The sequence below is a fragment of the Scyliorhinus canicula genome, chromosome 6 (assembly GCF_902713615.1).
Source record: "Scyliorhinus canicula chromosome 6, sScyCan1.1, whole genome shotgun sequence".
Lineage (NCBI taxonomy): Eukaryota > Metazoa > Chordata > Chondrichthyes > Carcharhiniformes > Scyliorhinidae > Scyliorhinus > Scyliorhinus canicula.
In genome coordinates, this window is record NC_052151.1 from 118,122,112 (window position 1) to 118,143,560 (window position 21,449).

At 43.9% G+C, this 21,449-nt stretch overlaps 1 protein-coding gene across 1 annotated transcript in view; it reads left to right on the plus strand.

Moving 5' to 3' along the window:
- mtmr9 (myotubularin related protein 9) overlaps positions 1-21,449 on the plus strand; it is a 94,940-nt gene that overhangs the window by 4,204 nt on the left and 69,287 nt on the right. Inside the window, exons 2-3 of the mRNA XM_038801038.1 lie at positions 3,013-3,142; positions 5,163-5,288. Of these exons, the coding sequence (XP_038656966.1) occupies positions 3,013-3,142; positions 5,163-5,288 (256 nt within the window). The remainder of the gene's footprint in view (positions 1-3,012; positions 3,143-5,162; positions 5,289-21,449) is intronic.

Consider the following 21,449-nt stretch of genomic DNA (forward strand, 5'->3'; position numbering starts at 1 on the left):
ACTCACCCCTCACCCCCCCCATACTCACCCCTCACCCCTCACTCACCCCTCACCCCCCCTCACTCACCCCTCACTCACCCCTCACCCCCCCTCACTCCCCTGAATTCATGTCAATCTATTTGAAAGGGCAATACCTGCAGAAGGAATGAGGAGGAGATAGAGTTGACTGAGTATCTACAAGAATCACAAATATAAAAATAGGGTGTTAGCGCGAAAGGCAAGCAAAAAGGACTGGGAATTAAAAAGGTCTATTCTGTGAAGGTAAATGCAGAACTTGCCCCATGTGCTGCACCATGAGAGATCAGCTAGTTTGTATTTCTTAGAAGCTTTATTGCACCAATAGCAACAATAAAATTATTGTTCAGAGTAATTCCCCTCATCGTGTGACCGACCTCAACTTGGATTTATTATAGGTATGGTTCAATAACTGTTGACAGAGATAAGAACATAAGAACTAGGAGCAGGAGTAGGCCATCTGGCCCCTCGAGCCTGCTCCGCCATTCAATGAGATCATGGCTGATCTTTTGTGGACTCAGCTCCACTTTCCGGCCCGAACACCATAACCCTTAATCCCTTTATTCTTCAAAATCTATCTATCTTTACCTTAAAAACATTTAATGAAGGAGCCTCAACTGCTTCACTGGGCAAGGAATTCCATAGATTCACAACCCTTTGGGTGAAGACGTTCCTCCTAAACTCAGTCCTAAATCTACTTCCCCTTATTTTGAGGCTATGCCCCCTAGTTCTGCTTTCACCCACCAGTGGAAACAACCTGCCCGCATCTATCCTATCTATTCCCTTCATAATTTTATATGTTTCTATAAGATCCCCCCTCATCCTTCTAAATTCCAACGAGTACAGTCCCAGTCTACTCAACCTCTCCTCATAATCCAACCCCTTCAGCTCTGGGATTAACCTAGTGAATCTCCTCTGCACACCCTCCAGTGCCAGTATGTCCTTTCTCAAGTAAGGAGACCAAAACTGAGCACAATACTCCAGGTGTGGCCTCACTAACACCTTATACAATTGCAACATAACCTCCCTAGTCTTAAACTCCATCCATCTAGCAATGAAGGACAAAATTCCATTTGCCTTCTTAATCACCTGTTGCACCTGCAAACCAACTTTCTGTGACTCATGCACTAGCACACCCAGGTCTCTCTGCACAGCAGCATGCTTTAATATTTTATCGTTTAAATAATAATCCCGTTTGCTGTTATTCCTACCAAAATGGATAACCTCACATTTGTCAACATTGTATTCCATCTGCCAGACCCTAGCCCATTCACTTAAACTATCCAAATCCCTCTGCAGACTTCCAGTATCCTCTGCACTTTTCGCTTTACCACTCATCTTAGTGTCGTCTGCAAACTTGGACACATTGCCCTTGGTCCCCAACTCCAAATCATCTATGTAAATTGTGAACAATTGTGGGCCCAACACAGATCCCTGAGGGACACCACTAGCTACTGATTGCCAACCAGAGAAACACCCATTAATCCCCACTCTTTGCTTTCTATTAATTAACCAATCCTCTATCCATGCTACTGCTTTGCCCTTAATGCCATGCATCTTTATCTTATGCAGCAACCTTTTGTGTGGCACCTTGTCAAAGGCTTTCTGGAAATCCAGATATACCACATCCATTGGCTCCCCGTTATCTACTGCACTGGTAATGTCCTCAATAAATTCCACTAAATTAATTAGGCACGACCTGCCCTTTATGAACCCATGCTGCGTCTGTCCAATGGGACAATTTCTATCCAGATGCCTCGCTATTTCTTCCTTGATGATAGATTCCAGCACCTTCCCTACTACCGAAATTAAGCTCACTGGACTATAATTACCCGCTCTCTGCCTACCTCCTTTTTTAAACAGTGGTGTCACGTTTGCTAATTTCCAATCCGCCGGGACCACCCCAGAGTCTAGTGAATTTTAGTAAATTATTACTAGTGCATTTGCAATTTCCCTAGCCATCTCTTTTAGCACTCTGGGATGCATTCCATCAGGGCCAAGAGACTTGTCTACCTTTAGCCCCATTAGCTTGCCCATCACTACCTCCTTAGTGGTAACAGTCCTCTCAAGGTCCTCACCTGTCATAGCCTTATTTTTATCAGTCGCTGGCATGTTATTTGTGTCTTCCACTGTGAAGACCGACCCAAAAAACCTGTTCAGCCCAACTGCTAAATAAGAATTATTCTGGTGGCAGACCCATAGAAGGCATGTATTGTGGATCTGCAAATCTGTCTCCAGGTTAAAACAAATTAAGCAATATAAATACCAGCCTTCGGGTATCCTAATTAAAGCAGTGCCAATGAAAAAACAGTTATTGCCAGACCCTTTGAACAAATGCAGAACAATTTAATGCTCTCTCATTGAAGGAGAAAACTAATCATAATTCTCTTTTTTTATTTTGCCAGTTATAATTTAAACAAATTGGAGACCTGGAAATAGTCTTCGTCTTGGCTTAACTAGCAATTTCGGCAGGAAATGCCAAATCACCCAAGAAGGCTGAACAATGACAGTGAATTTTGGTTAACCCTCTACAGCATGCAGTAATACTTCTGCAATGCTCCACCTTTATTTATTTTATTTATTTTTTATAAACTTAGAGTTCCCAATTAATTTTTTTTCCAATTAAGGGCCAATTTAGCATGGCCAATCCACCTACCCTCCCCATCTTTTTGGGTTGTGGGGGTGATACCCACAGACATGGGGAGAATATTCCAACTCCACATGGACAGTGACCCGGGGCTGGGGTTGAACCCGGATCCTACGAGCCATAAGGCAACAGTGCTGACCACCGACACCGTGCTGCCCGTATATTCCACCTTTTAGATTGAAATCAGTAGCAAGACCCATTACAATGCATTCTGCAAATAATTCTGATAAATCTGACTTAAGTGATCTTGAATTGCAAAGGGAATATTAGCAGCAATAAAGCTAGTTACTGGAAAATACAGCAAATTTTTAAAAATGAAGAATTATAAAAATTACAATATTTTTAAATAGGTCTGTGTGTTTTAATTTCAGGTTTGTGGGAACATTGGGTACAATTACGATTAAATGTAAAGATCTGCGTATCATTCACCTGGACATTCCTGGCATGGAAGAATGTTTAAATATCGCCAGTTCTATTGAGGTGAGATTTTCCTTTCTTGCATTTTCCAAGATGTTGTAGATTATTATTGAAACAAAGCTTTTCTCACGGTTTGAATTAAGTGCTGAGGATCAGACATAGCATGAATTAGATGCAAGTTGAATACTCTTTTTTACCCCAAAGTATGTTTCAATTGTAATGTTCCTGAGCCATGAAAGAAATCAAAATCTGTTAAATCAGATGTTGCATTTTTGCTTATTTAAAAGTGGAGTTGAACCAAAAGATGTCTGTTGTAAATCGCATGATTCACAAATAGTTACAGTTTTTGGAACTCTCTAACAGTTACGGGACAAAAGCTTAACCCTTATTTTTGTGGGATAGCACCTCTCATTGTGAGAACACATTACAAGCAATAAAACCAGCGACCATCAGATGATCATAGCTTTATTGTATACTCAATTCAGAGTTGATCCCAGTCTGGAGTAATTACTTTGTTTGACAGCTCATTCTGCGTCATTTGTGGATTGGCTATTGCCAGATAGAATTGTCAGCTTGTTGTGAAGAGACTTTCATGGGCTTGGGTGATTCATTTGCTGAGGAACAGTTTCAAAACATGTGTAAATTTTGTAACCGGCAACCAAAAATTGTCTACGGTAAGGCCTCAAAATGTGTTCAGCTGATGTCTTTGTTTCATTGTTACCCATGTTTTATTCAGAAAAAGGTAGTGGCCCATTTCTTTCCTAAACTGAGTGTAAGATATATATATGCTCAATTTTGTTCATATCTCGTGTAAATAAACCTCTTGCTAGTTCAAATATGGTGTCCTGGTCCAATAAGATTTTTATTTAGTTGGCCTTCCATAAGGAAAGAAGACAGTGTAACATCCAAGAAGCCAATGTATGGAGTATCTACAAAAGCATGCCAACATTTCTGTGAGTGTTTCTTGAAGCACACATTCTCATGAATCCTTTGGAATGGTTGCTTGTGTTGATTGGTGATCAGAAATCTGTTCCTGCTCACCCATGCAGATAAGCCTGTTTAATATTGGTGAAATTCACTCTTTATGAAAACATTTCAGCATCAATATTTTCTTAAGTTTGTTTTTTCATAACCTGTAATGGGTCCCCAATACCTGCAAAGACAGCAGTTGTAGCTTTGGTTAATGAAACATAAGCATAATATCATTTTAACAGGAAAAGACAGGGTCAGTAAAGATGAACTATTTCCACCAGTTAGAGATTCTAAAACTAGGGGGCATAGTTTAAAAATTAGGGACAGACTGTCCAGGAGAGATGCTAGGAAGCACTTTTTCACTCAAAGGGAGATAGAGGTCGGAACTCTGTCCCACAAACAGCAGTTGAAGCCAAACAGTTATTACATTTTAATCTGAGATGGATAGATGTTTGTTCAGCAGACATAAGAAGAAATATGGAATTAAGCCACAGATCAGATCAGCCGTGATCTCATTGAATGGTAGGACATGCTCTGGTGCTGAATGGCCTACATCGTTCTTATGTTATCATGGCATTCTGGCTCAGTTAGGAACGCACTTGCCTTCATATCAAAGGATATTAAGACATTATGGTGCACTTGAGGACTTGGGCTCAGAATCTGGCAGGTACTCCAGTGCTGAAAATGGGCTGGAATGTTTAAGGTGCCGCTTCTTCAGATAAGACATTAAACTGATGATTAAGATAAAAAATTTGTTTGAAACGATGATGACATTATCTAGTGTACTATTCAGCCCTTGGTCCCAGGTTAATTTCCTTGCTGTACTAGTAAACTATTGCACTGGAGTATGTTGGATTTTGGAATTCAACATTTGGCTTGATATCCATTATACAAATTGACCTGATCCTTGTTCTGATTATTACTGAGTCATTGTGACTGAACAATATGCATGTAGAGGTAAAAAAATAACTGCTGGCACCATGCAAACGCAGGAGGATTTGGTGTGCTCAGATGTGGGGGAATAAAATTAAAAAGTTCGCTTAAAATAAATAACTTAACTTCTTGCTGAATAATCTTGGTAGTGATTATGATTAATTTGTTTTCTCTTCAGGCCTTATCTACCCTTGATTCCACCACATTGATGTATCCTTTCTTTTATCGACCTATGTTTGAGGTCTTGGAAGATGGATGGCACTCCTTCCTTCCTGAACATGAGTTTACTTTGCTTTCTGCAATGGTGAGTCCAAGCTCAAGTAGATATAAATAAAATAGCTAAGTTTGTGCCAACTATTTGTGTATTGAATTTTTGTTATATTTTACACAACCTGTAAGTGCACTGCTGGAAAGTGCAGAAACAATAATAGCAGGGCGGCAAGGTGGCACAGTGGTTAGCACTGCTGCCTCACAGCTCCAGGGACCCGGGTACAATTGAAGCCTCGGGTGACCGTCTGTGTGGAGTTTTCACTTTCTCCCTTTGTCTGCGTGGGTTTCCTCCAGGTGCTCCGGTTTCCTCCCACAGTCCAAAGATGTGCAGGTTAGGTGGATTGGCCATGCTAAATTGCCCTTTGTATCCAAAAAGGTTAGGTGGGGTGGCTGGGTTACAGAGATAGGGTGGAGGCATAGGGGGAGTCATGGGGTTAAGTAGGGTGCTCTTTCCAGGGGCCAGTGCAGACTCGATGGGCTGAATGGCCTCCGTCTGCATTGTAAATTCTGAGTTGGGGATTTCACCTATCTTGATATTAAGTGGGATAAATTCAGTGTAAAAATTCTTAATGTACTTGGGAAAGTTTCTTTTTGGTTGTATGTAGCAAGCCCAACAAGGGAAGGAGCAGTTCCCTCAAAGAAAAAGGGTGGAACATAGTGCTGGAAAGGAGGAAGGGCTAGCCCATGTAATTATGGACCAGTCTACCCAAATTGTATAACATTTTTGTTTGCATGTAAGTTAGAAAGTCATGGATTAAAAAAAATGTTTTTTTAATAACCTTTATTGTCACAAGTTGGCTTACATTAACACTGCAATGAAGTTACTGTGCAAAGCCCCTAGTCGCCACATTCCGTTCGGGTACACAGCGGGAGAATTCAGAATGTCCAATCCACCTAATGGGACTTGTAGGAGAAAACCGGAGCACCCGGAGAAAACCCATGTAGTCACGAGGAGAACGTGCAAACTCCTTACAGACAGTGATCCAAGCTGGGAATCAAACCTGGAATCCTGGCCTTGTGAAGCAACAGTGATAACCACTGTGCTACTATGGATTTTGTAAGAGAATTTTTGTTTTAGCACTAATAAGAGACTAAATTTGATGTAGTCTATATAGATTTTAGCAGTACTTTTCACAAGGTCTCGCGTGACATATTGAGTAAATTAAAAACTTTGGGGATCTATTAGAATGTAGCAACTTTGACCCAAAATTGATAGGAAGCATCAGGTTATGGTTGATGGGTGTTTGTATGATTTGAAGGCTATTTCCAGTGGGATTCAGCACTGGTTCAGCACTGCGGAAAAGTGTGAGGTGGTTTACTTTGGAAGGAGTAACAGGAATGCAGAGTACTGGGCTAATGGCAAGATTCTTGGTAGTGTAGATGAACAGAGAGATCTCGGCATCCAGGTACATAAATCCCTGAAAGTTGCCACCCAGGTTAATAGGGCTGTTAAGAAGGCATATGGTGTGCTAGCCTTTATAAGCAGGGGGATTGAGTTTCGGAACCACAAGGTCATGCTGCAGCTGTACATAACTCTGGTGCGGCCGCACCTGGAGTACTGCGTGCAGTTCTGGTCACCACATTATAGGAAGGATGTGGAAGCTTTGGAAAGGGTTCAGAGGAGATTTACTAGGATGTTGCCTGGTATGGAGGGAAGGTCTTACGAGGAAAGGCTCAGGGAATTGAGGTTGTTTTCGTTAGAGAGGAGAAGGCTGAGAGGTGACTTAATAGAGACATACAAGATAGTCAGAGGGTTAGATAGGGTGGACAGTGAGAGTCTTTTTCCTCGGATGGTGATGACCAACACGAGGGGACATAGCTTTAAATTGAGGGGTGATAGATATAGGACAGATGTCAGAGGCAGTTTCTTTACTCAGAGAGTAGTATGGGTGTGGAACGCCCTGCCTGCAATAGTAGTAGAGTCGCCAACTTTAAGGGCATTTAAGTGGTCACTGGATAGACATATGGATGAAAATGGAATAGTGTAGGTCAGATAGGCTTCAGATGGTTTCACAGGTCGGCGCAACATCGAGGGTCGAAGGGCCCGTACTGCGCTGTAGTGTTCTATGTTCTATGGTTCCTTTGCTATTTGTGGTATATAGTAATGATTTTGACTTATTCATGTCCCCTACATTTGAGAAGCTTGCAGATTGAAAATTGGCCATGTGATTGAAAGGGTAAGAAATCTGCAAGATGGGTAGAAAAGTGGTAAATGAAATTCAATCCGGAGAAGTGTGGGGTAATGCATTTGGGGAGGACAAGCAAGGCAAAGGAAGAAGGATCCTAATTTACATCTCTACGCATCCGTTAAGGCAGCAGGACAGGTAGATTAGTTAGTAAAGAAAACATATGGAATATTTTTCTTTTATTGGCTGAGGCTTACAGTATAAGAGTAGGGAGATTATGCTAGAACTGTATAAAAGACTAGACCGCAGTGAGAATTTTGTGTATAATTCTGGTCGCTGCATTACAGGGAGATGTGATCATAAAGGATTAGAGAAGAGATTTGATGAGAACGTTATCGGGTGTGGGGAGTTTTACTCATGAGAAAAGACTGGGTAGGCTCGGTTTGTTTTCATTGTAACAGAGGAGGCTGAGACGTGATGACTTAGAGTGGATAGGAATGACCTTTTCCATTGGCAGCGAAGTCAATAAACAGGGGACATAGATTTAAGTAATTGATGGACTGAGTTGAGTAATTTTTTTCATCCAGCAGTTGGAACCTGGAACTTGCTGCTCAAAAGGGCTGAAACCCGCATTATATTTAAACAAGCAATACGTACAGGACAATGGGCTAGGAGGTAGATGGTGGGATTTGATTGGTACAGACATGAAGGATCAAACTGCCTCCTTCTGTGGTGTAAATCTTCCTTTGTTTTTATGCAAAGCAAAGGTGCAATCTATTATGACACTAATAGGAATTATTGGAATTTTGCAATGAAGGATTGCTCTTGACAGTAAGTGGCTCAGTGTTTAAGGGTACCACTGCATTGTGTTGGGAAGTTTTGTTTAAAATATAGAGTAACTAATGTGAGGTACTCTTGGAAACACACTCAACTACTTGATTCTGAAATTCAGAATCTCTTGGCTCAACTTCTGGTAATTTTATTGGAAACACAAGTGGATCATTCAGCTTCTTGAGTCATTACTATGTAAACATAGAACATTACAGTGCAGTACAGGCCCTTCGGCCCTCGATGTTGCGCCGACCTGTGAAACCACTCTAAAGCTCAACTATACTATTCCCTTATCATCCATATGTTTATCCAATGACCATTTAAATGCCCTTAATGTTGGTGAGTCCACTACTGTTGCAGGCAGGGCATTCCACGCCCTTACTACTCTCTGAGTAAAGAACTTAACTCTGACATCTGTCCTATATCTATCTCTCCTCAATTTATACCTATGTCCCCTTGTGCTAGCCATCACCATCCGAGGAAAAAGGCTCTCGCTGTCCACCCTATTTAATCCTCTGATCATCTTGTATGCCTCAATTAAGTCACCTCTTAACCACCTTCTCTCTAATGAAAACAGCCTCAAGTCCCTCAGCCTTTCCTCATAAAATCATCCCTCCATACCAGGCAACATCCTGGTAAATCTCCTCTGCACCCTTTCCAATGCTTCCACGTCCTTCCTATAATGCGGCGACCAGAACTGCACGCAATACTCCAAATGCGGCCGCACCAGAGTTTTGTACAGCTGCAACATGACCTTATGGCTCTGAAACTCAATCCCTCTACCAATAAAAGCTAACACACCCTGCGCTGCCTTAACAACCCTATCAACCTGGCTGGCAACTTTCAGGGATCCATGTACATGGGCACCGAGATCTCTCTGCTCATCCACACTACCCAGAATCTTACCATTAGCCCCGTACTCTGTCTTCCTGTTACTCCTTCCAAAATGAATCACCTCACACTTTTCTGCATTAAACTCCATTTGCCACCTCTCAGCCCAGCTCTGCAGCTTATCTATGTCCCTCTGTAACCTGGAACATCCTGCTGCACGTACACAACTCCTCTGACTTTATTGTCATCTGCAAATTTACTCACCCATCCTTCTACGCCCTCCTCCAGGTCATTTATAAAAATGACAAACAGCAGTGGCCCCAAAACAGACCCTTGTGGTACACCACTAATAACTGAACTCCAGTTGAACATTTCCCATCAACCACCACCCTCTGTCTTCTTGTAGCAAGCCAATTTCTTATCCAAACTGCTGCATCACCCTGAATTCCATGTAAACTTTAAAAGATGGGTTTTTTCGCAAACTATTCTTCATTCTCCTGGCAGGTAGCTGGATTTCATGTAATCATAACCTGCAAAACACAAATCGTGACCTGTCAGAGTTGTCGCCTGATTTTTTTGTTTTGTAAGTATTTATCCCCAATGGAGAATGCAGAACTAAAAGACATGCTCTCACGACCAGTGGATGTGCCAGCTGTTGATGTAATTGAAGTCCAGTCACTGTTCTAATGTTGAAAAATTATATCCATTATTAGGACTCCTACAAGCGCTGAAAAGCCGTGCAATACTTGACAACAGCAAGTTGATTGGCTGCTCTTATTTACGCCAGGCTTGCCCAACTTTTTTGTTTTGGATGGGGAGGGGGGGGGGGGGGGGGGCACATTTAAATATGTTTTTCTCACTCAAGAGGCTAATCAACAATTTTCCAAAAAAAAAAAAGCTGTCGCAACACCCTGGACTAGTGAGCACTCAATTCCAGCCCCACTTGACCCAGAGTCACAAGACAGGTGAAATTAGATTTTATTTGAAACATCAAAGGTCTTTGGTTGAGCCCAATAAACTACAGAAGGCCTTTGACATGGTGCCGCGCTGGAGGCTGCTAAATCTGACCAGAGCCCATAGTGTTGGGGGCAAGGTACTGGCATGGATAGCGGATTGGCTGACTGCCAGAAGGCAGAGATTGGGGATCAAGGCGTCTTTTTCAGGATGGCAGCCAGTGACTAGTTTCCGCAGAGGTCAGTGATGGGACCACAGCTATTCACAATATACATTAATAATCTGGAAGGAAAAACTGAGGGCATTGTTGTTAAGTTTGCAGATTATACAAAGATCTGTAGAGGGACAGGTAGTATTGAGGAAGCAGGAAGGCTGCAGAAGGACCTGGATAGGCTAGGAGAGTGGGCAAAGAAGTGGCAGATGGAATGCACTGCATAAAAGTGAGAGATGGTGAACTTTGGTAGGAGGAATAGACTATTCTCTAAATGGGAAAAGGCTACGAAAATCAGAAACACAAAGGGACTTGGGATTCCTAGTTCATGATTCTCTTAAGGTTAACGTGCAGATTCAGTCGGCAGTTAAGGCAAATGCAATGTTGGCATTTATGTTAAGAGGGCTAGAATACAAGAGCAGGGATGGACTTCTGAGGCTGTATAAGGCTCTGGTCAGACCCCTTTTGGAATATTGTGAGCAGTTTTGGGTCCTGTTTCTAAGGAAGGATGTGCTTGAAGAGGATCCAGAGGAGGTTCACAAGAACAATCTCGGGAATGAAGAGCTTGTCATATGAGGACCGATTGAGGACTCTGGGTCTATACTCGATGGAGTTTAGAAGGATGACAGGATTGCAGTGCATCTTACAGAAGACTAAGAGGCCTACATGGAGTGAAAGTGGAGAAGATGTTTCTCCCAGTAGGAGAAACTGGAACTCGAGGGCAAAGCTTCAGACTAAAGAGCCGATCCTTTAAAACAGATGAGGAGGAATTTCTCATTGAAGGGTTAACAATTTACTGTAACTGCATTCAACCACTAGATGGCGATCAAGCGCAGACACGTAGATCCCGTGATACTCTTGATTCGGGGCGAAGATTGTTAAGCGAGGTAGGGAATGGTCGTGTTATCAGAAGCTCTGTAATTAGAACCAAAGTTTTAGTGAATCTAATCTTTTGTATCTTGGCAAGCAAGTCTAATCTATTTAGTTGTAGTGTAAATAAATTAGTTTTGTTCAAAACTTAGCTTGATGTTCTTTGTGGGACACTACACTATATACTTCGAAACCATCCTCATTCAGAAAGCAAAGAACATCACATTGACTACTCCTTTCAGAACTTGCCCGAATCTCTCTCTTCTCCCCTCTACTCCTCTACTCCCCCGCTCCCCTCTACTCTTCCCCCCTCTACTCCTCCCCCTCCCCCCTCCACTCCACACCCCCTCCCTCACACAAGGGGAAAAAGTGGTGTAAAGGGAAACAAAATAATGAGTAATGGTCCTTGATGCACCCACTACGTCTTGCAGAGGGCGGTGAATTTGTGGAACTCACTGCCCCATAGTGCTTTCCCCCCCTCTCTACTTCCCCCTCTCTCCATTCCCCCTTCTCTTTATCCCTCCTTTCCCCCTCTCCTCTTATCTACCCCCCTCTACATTCCCCCCCTTTTCTTCTCTTTCCCCCCCTATCTTTCCCCCTCTCTCCACCCCCCCCCCCCCCCCCCCCCCCCCCCCCCCCACATTCCCCCTCTCTCACGCAAGGGAAAATGTGGTGGAAAGGGAAATAAAATAATGATTAATGGTCCTTGATGCACCCGGATTACATCCAGTCAATGTCTTTCTGCAGTTCAGGCTTTGGTTTTGATGCTTCTTTCTTCTAGGCTTGAGGTGGTTTTCTCTGACAAGGTTGGCTACTTTCTCTGCAGACTATGGATCACTTCAGGATTACAGCAAAGGATATAACAGGCACTTACAGCTTTCAGAACAACAGAGCACTTCAGCAAATGAGAGGGAGGGAGAGAGAAACTTTCTTTCACTTCCGAGGTCACTTTTACTAAGTTCTTACCAATCACTGATCATTGTCATGCAGAACCCTGCCCCAGGCCAACCAGATTTAAAATTGAGATGAGGAGGCACTACTTCTTGCAGAGGGTGGTGAACTTGTGGAACGCTCTGCCCCGTAGTGCAGTGGAGTCCGCATCATTTGATGTTTTCAAGAGAAGATGGATATGTTTCTGATTTTTTTTTTAAAATGGGTACAAGGGATATGGGGACAGGTCTCTTTGATCTGACTGAATGGCGGAGCAGGCTTGGAGGGCTGATTTGCCTACTTCTGCTTCTAAGTCCTATGTTTCAACCACAGGTTTCCAGTTAACCAATCGAACCGAGTGCCTCCAAAGCTAGTTCTAAAGATTCACTTGATGCCGAGGCATCTGACTACTACTTTCCAAAATACAAAACCCAGGAACACACTGTGCTGGCAAGCAGGCTATGTTAACTTCATCTTCTGCTTAAAGGTACATTCCAATAATGGGTCACCGACCAAAATAATAAAAGAGAAGTGGGAACAAAGAAAATACAAAGGAAAGACTCTAACAAAGATTTAGCACAGCAATAATCTAAATTTAAAAAGAAAGTTGAGGTTTTAAGGAAATAATTGCTGAACAAAGTCAAAGTAATGAACTAAAAAAGAGTAAGCAACAGAAATTACCAAAACGTTGGGAGGTCCGTGTTTGTGCATGGGATTGTGTGGGTCAGTGCATGTTTGTGTGTCGGTGTGTAGTGGTGAGTGAGAGTTAGAATACAGACTGGGCGTAAGGCAGACTTGCACTCACCCGCATGCACTCACCCTCTCACTCATCACACACCCATGGGCACCATCATTTATTCACACACTCACACTCACACTCACACTCGCACCCCACTCACACTCACATCCCACTCACACACACACCCCACTCACACACCCACCCTGTTCCGTCCCACCTACCATTACACTGTCTCCTCCGCAGTCTGCCAAAATGCCAAAGCTTAAACCTCCCTGGGACTGACTTGACCACGCTCTTCTCTGTCCTGACATGCCATCGCTTCTCTGGCACACTAGCCTTCAGCAATGTGTTCACTGCTCCATCAATCAGAGACCCTTTCTCTCCCCCAGTTATTGCTGATACCCTCACTAGTCAGCCGATCAACAGACAATGCAGGAGAGAACAAGCCTCTGATTGGAGGAGCAGCTGCAAGCAGAATCTTGCATTAAAACTCAGCGGCTCGACAGAAATTTAGAAAACTGCCTCCAGGGGCAACATTGGGCATGCGGCTCATCTTTGGACAACCCTGATCTGGACTGTAGGGGGCAAGTCGAGGAACTGTTTGATGAAGTGTCTGTTTGGTGGAGAGATGGTGTTAGGAAAGTCACTTGGTGTTCTGTGGTGAGAGATAACAAAAGACACGAGGAAAACTAATTTTAGGCAGAAATGTAATTTAATTATTGGAACCTTATGGAAACTGAAAGAAAATATTGGCATTGATAAAGGAAAACCCATGAATGATTGAATCAGTGTGTTGGTCAATAGGTGGACAGACCAACTGATCAGCAGAACATATAATCAATTGTGACACATTGTTAGGCGGAGGGAGGAATAGAACATTTCATCAACTATTAATGACCAATGGTGCATCTTGGGTGGAGGTGCAAACCAGAGCATGGGTGCCAGGTGAGGAACAGTTTAGGGGATCAGTACTGGAACCAAAATTGAAATATTTGTTAATTTAGCATTAATTTTTGACCAGATGTTCTATTCATTTTAAACTGCTGAAGTGTTGCTGCAAAGGAACATTAAAATAAAAATACTGATTGTAAGCTCACCACCCAGTCATCTACTTTTTTAACATATGTTGACCTCTGAAACCAAGGTGAATTTAACAGGTTCAGAGGGGATGTGAAAAAGGACATGAGAGAGAGGGCGCGATTCTCCCAAAGGGAGACTGAGTGCTGACGCCAGAGTGAAACCCAAAGTGTTTCACTCCGGCGTCGGAGGTCCGGCGTCGGAGGCCGCTCCTCTCTCCCTATTCTCTCTCTTTCTCTCCTCCCCCCCCCCCCCCCCGGGCAAAGGAGCAGCGTTGCACGAATCTCGGGCGCCGGGCCTTGACGCTTGCGTCAAAGCGGCGCGCCGAGAATGATGCGGCCGGCGGCGCCTAAGTGCTGTCAGCCGCACATGCGCAGGTTGGCCGGCTCCAACCAGCGCATACGCGGTTGCCATCTTCCCCTCTGCTGCCCTGCAAGACATGGCGGCTTGATCTTGCGGGGTGGCGGAGGGGAAAGCGTGCGTCTCTTAGAGACGCCATGCTTGGGTTTATTGGTCACCGATCGCGGGCCAGACATCTGACGAGCACGCCCGTGGTGCTCGATCCTCTCTCCGCCCCCCACAGGCCCCACACTTACCTGTCGCGCGATGTTCCGCCGGCAGCGACCAGGTGTGGTTGCCGCCGGCGTGAACCGGTCGGGGTTGTCTGGCCGCTTGGCCCATCCGGGCCGGAGAATCGCCGGTCGCCGGGCTGTGGCGTGATTCGCCTGGCCCTCCCGCGATTCTCCCACCCCGCGTGGGGAGCGGAGAATGGCGCCCAGAGTATGATACCAAAAGGGAATCCAAAAGTCTTCTGATAAGAATATAAAATAGCTAAAAGGAGGAGTGGGGCTAATGAAGGTCGAAAAACGGGTTTTGCACATTGAGATTGAAGTTGTTCAGTTAATACATTGCGTCTGTCTTTGCCAAGAAAGAAGATTTTGCATTCGGTTTGCTGAAAGATGATTCAGACACTTGAATGTTTGAAGTTGGTAATGGTGTTATTAGATAGTCTGTTGACAAAAGTTGATGAGGTGCAAAGATTGGATGCGATACATCCAATGGTACTGATGGAAGTGAGAATGGAATTTCTTTAAGCACTGGCCGCAATGTTTCTTGCCCACCTTACACCCTTATTCGAACAAGGGTGTAAAGATAAGTCCAGCCAGTTATTGCAACGGGATCTTGATCAATTGGGTCAGCAGATGGAGTTTAATTTGGATAAATGTGAGGTGATGCATTTTGGTGGATCGGGGCAGGGCTTACTCAGTTAATGGTAGGGTGTTGGGGAGAGTTTTCGAACAAAGAGATCTAGGATTACAGGTTCATGACTCCTTGAAAGTGGAGTTACAGGTGGACAGGGTGGTAAAGAAGGCATTTGGTATGCTTGGGTTCATTGGTCAGAACATTGAATACAGGAGTTGGGACGTCTTGCTGATGTTGTACAAGACATTAGTATGGCCACACTATTGTAGAAAGAATATTATTAAACTAGAAAGAGTGCTGAGAAGACTTGCTGGGATGCTCCCGGGACTTGATGGTTTGAGTTATAAGGATGTTGGATAGACTGGGACCTTTTTCCCTGGAGCATAGGAGGCTTGGGGGTGATCTTTTGAGGTCTATAAAATAATGAGGAGCAGAGATAAGGTACATTTTCAACATCTTTTTGCAAGGGTAGGGGAGTCTAAAACTAGAAAGTATAGGTTTAAGGTGAGGGGAGAGAAACAAAAGGGTCCAGAGGGACAATTTTTTTCTCACAGGAGGGTGGCGAGTGTTTGGAATGAGATGTCAGAGGAAGTAATAGAGTCAGGTACAAGTTTGTCTTTTTAAAAAGCAGTTGGACAGTTATATGGTAAAGATGAGTATAGAAGGACATGGGCAAAATGCGGGCAATTGGGACTAGCTTAGTGGTTAAAAATTGAGCGGCATGGGTAAGTTGGGCCTTGGGGCCTGTTTTCATGCTGTACATCTCTGACTCTAATCTTGGAAGAAAAATAGTGCAAACAACAGTTTAAAAATTGGAAGTAAAAACAAAAGGATTGCTCTATTTTCATGTTACATAGCATTGTTTTGGCTTTTAGATGAGAATTTGAATGTGTTTGAAAGAAACAGCTTGCATTTTTGTTTGGAAGAGGATCTCTTTTCCTATGTCTGATTTGTCTAAATGTAAGGGTTTTTTTTTAAAGGTTTATTTTACAGAATTTGAGATGGGAGAAAACTACAATGACAACATGGATTTATATAGCACCCCATAACATAGCAAAACGGTCCAAGGAGCTTTACAAGTGCATCAAACAAAAATTGAGGCGGAATCACATAAGGAGTTAGTAGGGCAGGAGACCATAAGCTTGGCCCAAAGAGGTAGGTTTGAGGAGCAGATTAAAGGACAAAAGAAGAGAGACAAAGACATTTGGGGAACGATCCCCAGAGCTTTGGGCCTTGGCAGCCGGTAATATTTTAAAATCTACAAAGGATATTCAATGTAAAAACAGAATGCTGGAAAAAATCAGCAGGTTGGGCAGGAGCCAGGCGAGAGAAATGGAGTTAGTGTTGAGTCTGTATGACTCTTCAGATTCAACACCAACTCTATTTCTCTCTCCACAGATGCTGCCAGATCTGCATTCCAACATTTGTTTTTATTTCAGATTTACGGCATCTGTAGTATTTTGCTTTTGCTGTAAGGATATTCGGTATGCTGTCACTTTTGCTATGCAAGCATAATATTCCCTGAAATTGCCATCTCACGAGTACATACTTAGAACATAGAACGATACAGCGCAGTACAGGCCCTTCGGCCCGCGATGTTGCACCGACATGGGAAGTCAAAAACTAAAGGCCATCTAACCTACACTATGCCATTATCATCCATATGCTTATCCAATAAACTTTTAAATGCCCTCAATGTTGGCGAGCTCACTACTGTTGCAGGTAGGGCATTCCACGGCCTCACCACTCTTTGCGTAAAAAACCTACCTCTGACGTCTGTCCTATATCTATTACCCCTCAATTTAAGGCTATGTCCCCTCGTGCTAGCAACCTCCATCCGCGGGAGAAGGCTCTCACTGTCCACCCTATCTAACCCTCTGATCATTTTGTATGCCTCTATTAAGTCACCTCTTAACCTTCTTCTCTCTAACGAAAACAACCTCAAGTCCATCAGCCTTTCCTCATAAGATTTTCCCTCCATACCAGGCAACATCCTGGTAAATCTCCTCTGCACCCGTTCCAAAGCTTCCACGTCCTTCCTATAATGAGGCGACCAGAACTGTACGCAATACTCCAAATGCGGCCGTACTAGAGTTTTGTACAGCTGCAACATGACCTCATGGCTCCGGAACTCGATCCCTCTACCAATAAAGGCCAACACACCATAGGCCTTCTTCACAACCCTATCAACCTGGGTGGCAACTTTCAGGGATCTATGTACATGGACACCGAGATCCCTCTGCTCATCCACACTGCTAAGAATTTTACCATTAGCCAAATATTCCGCATTCCTGTTATTCTTTCCAAAGTGAATCACCTCACACTTCTCTACATTAAACTCCATTTGCCATCTCTCAGCCCAGCTCTGCAGCTTATCTATGTCCCTCTGTAACCTGCAACATCCTTCCACACTGTCTACAACTCCACCGACTTTAGTGTCGTCTGCAAATTTACTCACCCAACCTTCTGTGCCCTCCTCTAGGTCATTTATAAAAATGATAAACAGCAACGGCCCCAGAACAGATCCTTGTGGTACGCCACTCGTAACTGAACTCCATTCTGAACATTTGCCATCAACCACCACCCTCTGTCTTCTTTCAACTAGCCAATTTCTGATCCACATCTCTAAATCACCCTCAATCCCCAGCCTCCACCCTCAATGCCCACCCTCAATACTTGAGTTTGATTTTTTTTTTTGTAAAGTATAACTTGTCAAAAAGGGTCATAGCTTGCCTAGGAATCTTTTAAAATATGCAGCTTTTGTTGCAAATACGTTGTTCAATCTGTAAGGAAGCATTTTGAATAATAAATATTTGCTAATTTTAAGAAGGGGCTAGTTTAACACACTGGGCTAAATCGCTGGCTTTTAAAGCAGACCAAGGCAGGCCAGCAGCACGGTTCAACTCCCGTACCAGCCTCCCTGAACAGGCGCCGGAATGTGGCGACTAGGGGCTTTTCACAGTAACTTCATTTGAAGCCTACTTGTGACAATAAGCAAATTTAATTTCAATTTAATTTCCATTTTTGTCCTGCGCTCATCAGGACAGATTTGCAAAAAGGCCAGCTGTGAAGGGAACAACAACTTGTACTCCATGAGAAGATAATGTGAAGATGCCGGCGTTGGACTGGGGTGTACACAGTAGGACTGGGGTGAGCACAGTAAGAAGTCTTACAACACCAGGTTAAAGTCCAACAGGTTGGTTTCAAACACTAGCTTTCGGAGCACTGCTCCTTCCTCGGGTTCCTCACGTGAGGAAGAAGCAGTGTCCATGAGAAGAGGTTACTGATTGGTTGGTTGGCAAGTGGAGGTGTTGCTATGGAAAATGCACTAGAAGACTGTCAAATGCCAAGCTTTTATTTGGCTTCATGTCAGGCTGAACTACTCGGGTCAAGGCATAGCCATGGGAAATGGACCAGGGAATGGTTGTTCACCAAGCTTTTGTTTAGTTCAAAAATGTACAATACATGCTCGAGCCTGCAAAGAACAAGGTGCGATATGTGAAATCTGTGCCTTCTAGCACAAATAGGTGGGCCACATTGTGAGGAGATGAGTTCCATTTTAACGACACTATGTATACCCAAATAGGTAGTATTGCCATGCGATCCCGAGGTCTAAGTCCAGCAAACATCTCTGTTAATTTCTGCAGGAATGAAACTTTAAAAAATATATTTTTATTCAGACATTTTCCATTTTACACACCACACCAAAACAACACATAACCACAACCCACCCCCGCCCCCCCAGGCTGCACGGTAGCACAAGTGGATAGCACTGTGGCTTCACAGCGCCAGGGTCCCAGGTTCGATTCCCCGCTGTGTCACTGTCTCTGCGGAGTCTGCACGTACCCCCCCGTGTCTGCGCGGGTTTCCTCCGGGTGCTTCGGTTTCCTCCTGCAGTCCAAAGACGTGCAGGTTAGGTGGATTGGCCATGATAAATTGCCCTTCGTATCCAAAAAAGGTTAGGAGGGGTAATTGGGTTACAGGGATAGGGTGGAAGTGAGGGCATAAGTGGGTTGGTGCAGACTTGATGGGCCGAATGGCCTCCTGCACTGTATGTTCTTGTTCTATGAGAAACTAACATTGACGAGCCCTTTGAAATCCAAAATACATTGCTGCCACCTTCGGTAGAACCCCTCCATTGCTTCCCTCAAGGGTGTACTTTACTTTCTTGAGGTATAGGAACTCCATCAGATATCCCAGCCACACTGAGGCACTGGGTGGATAGGCTCACCTCCATCTGTCAACATTCTCCACTGAGCAATCAGCAAGACGAAGGCCAGAACAACAGCCCCCGAATCCGTTTGCAGCTCCGGCAAATCGGGCACCACAAAAATGGCCAATATGGGACAGGGCTCCAGCTCAATTTTCAGAATTGTCGACATGGTGCTAAAGAAGGAGACCCAGAACCCCACGAGCTTAGGACTCGACCAGAACATGTGTGCCTGATTGATCGCAACCCCTCCACAGCGCTCGCACATGTCCTCCACTCCCACAAAAAAAAACTCATTTTGGACCTAGTCAGGTGAGTCCTGTATAAGCTTTTTTAAGCCAAGCCTTGCACATGAGGACATGAAGTTCACTGTCCGCAGGCTCTCATTCCACTCCCCATCCTCCAACACCAGCCCCAACTACTCCTCCAACCTGGCCTTAACCCCCTCCGGAAGATGATACTGCATCTTCGGACATAATCCTTCCATAGATACCCGAGTTATTCCCCTCCTCCGACCCTGCAAGGAAAAGAACCCCCTCTGTCAACTAGGTTGGCGACGCCGCAGGGAATATTGGAAAGATCCATTTTGCAAAATTGTGAAATTGGAGGTATCTGATCAAGTGCGACCTTGAGCCCAAATTTCTCCAATTCTTCCAAACTCTCAAATCGTCCCTCCAAGAACAAATCCCCCATTCCTCCCAACCCCTTCTCTTCCCACCTCCCGAAAGTGGTTTCCAACCTCGCCTGTTCAAACATATGATTCACGCTAATACCACTTCTATGCTGCCCCCAATTTAAAATGATACAAAACTTGTCTCCGTAGCTTCAGGGTGGAGACAACCATTGGATTTGACGAATATTTCACTGGCGAGAACGGGAGCGAGGTCATCGTTAGTGCCCTCAAACTTGTTGGGAGTTTAGAAGGATGAGGGGGGGATCTTATTGAAACTTGCAGGATACTGCGAAGTCTGGAAAGAGTGGACGTGGAGAGGATTTTCCACTTCTAGGAAAAACTAGAAGCAGAGGACACCATCTCCAGACTAAAGGGACAATCCTTTAAAACAGAGATGAGGAGGAATTTCTTCAGCCAGAAGAGTGGTGAATCTGTGGAACTCTGCTGCAGATGGCTGTGGAGGCCAAATCACTGAGTGCCTTTAAGACAGATAGATAGGTTCTTGATTAATAAGGGGTTATGGGGAGAAGGCAGGAGAATGGGGATGAGAAAATATCAGCCATGATTGAATGGCAGAGCAGACTCAATGGGCCTAATTCTGCTCCTATATCTTAAGGTCTTGTGGAGGCGTTATTTGAAATAATTGTGAAATCGGTGGCTGGACCTCAGTTTGTATAAAAGCCTTTAAGACAAAGTGAAACTGAAGGGCGAAGGGAACGCATAATTTAGAAGAAGATTTAGAAATGTGACTTTTTGAAAGCGGAATTTGAAATCACTCGTGTTGACCCCAGAGTTCAGTAAGCAAGATAACTCGCGGTATAAGGATCATCTGGGGGAATTCTGAGGAGAAAACCACAGACACGAACTTGGATTCAGAGCGGACTGTATATTTGTTCAGTCATCATATGTACTTAAAAGGGACTTTGTTTTAAGGAGACTATTGTAACCTGCGATGTACTTGGCAATCTGTGTTATTCTTAAAATGTGTGTGTATTTGTTAAGTTCAGGAGGGAGTAAAGTAGTTTGTATCATAATCTAATTTGTTCATGATTAATATTTTTTTCTTGTTAAAACTATTAGTAGTCCTGTGACTCCGTTCATCCACTTTTTAAAATAAAGTAAACGTTACAGTCTTTTGAGCGATGGTACCATTCTGGGATCTTTTCGTCCAGTTATAACATCAAATGGGATCGTAACAAGAACTGGACACAGTACTCCACAAGGCCGAATCGGTGCTCGAGACTAGTTCAACAAAACTTCCTTGCATTTATGCTCTGTGCCTCTATTAATAAGGCCTCTGATGTTGTGTGCTTTATTAACCACCTTCTGTCCTTCTGTCCCACCTTTAATAACTTATCCACATATATACCCAGGTCCCTCAGCTCCTACACACCCTTTCGTATTGTACCCCTTATTTTGTATTGTTTATCCATGTTCTTCCTACCAAAATGCATCAACACACACTGCTCCGCATTGGACTTTATCTGCCCAGTCCATCACCTTGCCTATGTCCTTTTGAATCTCTGCATTGTCCTCCCCA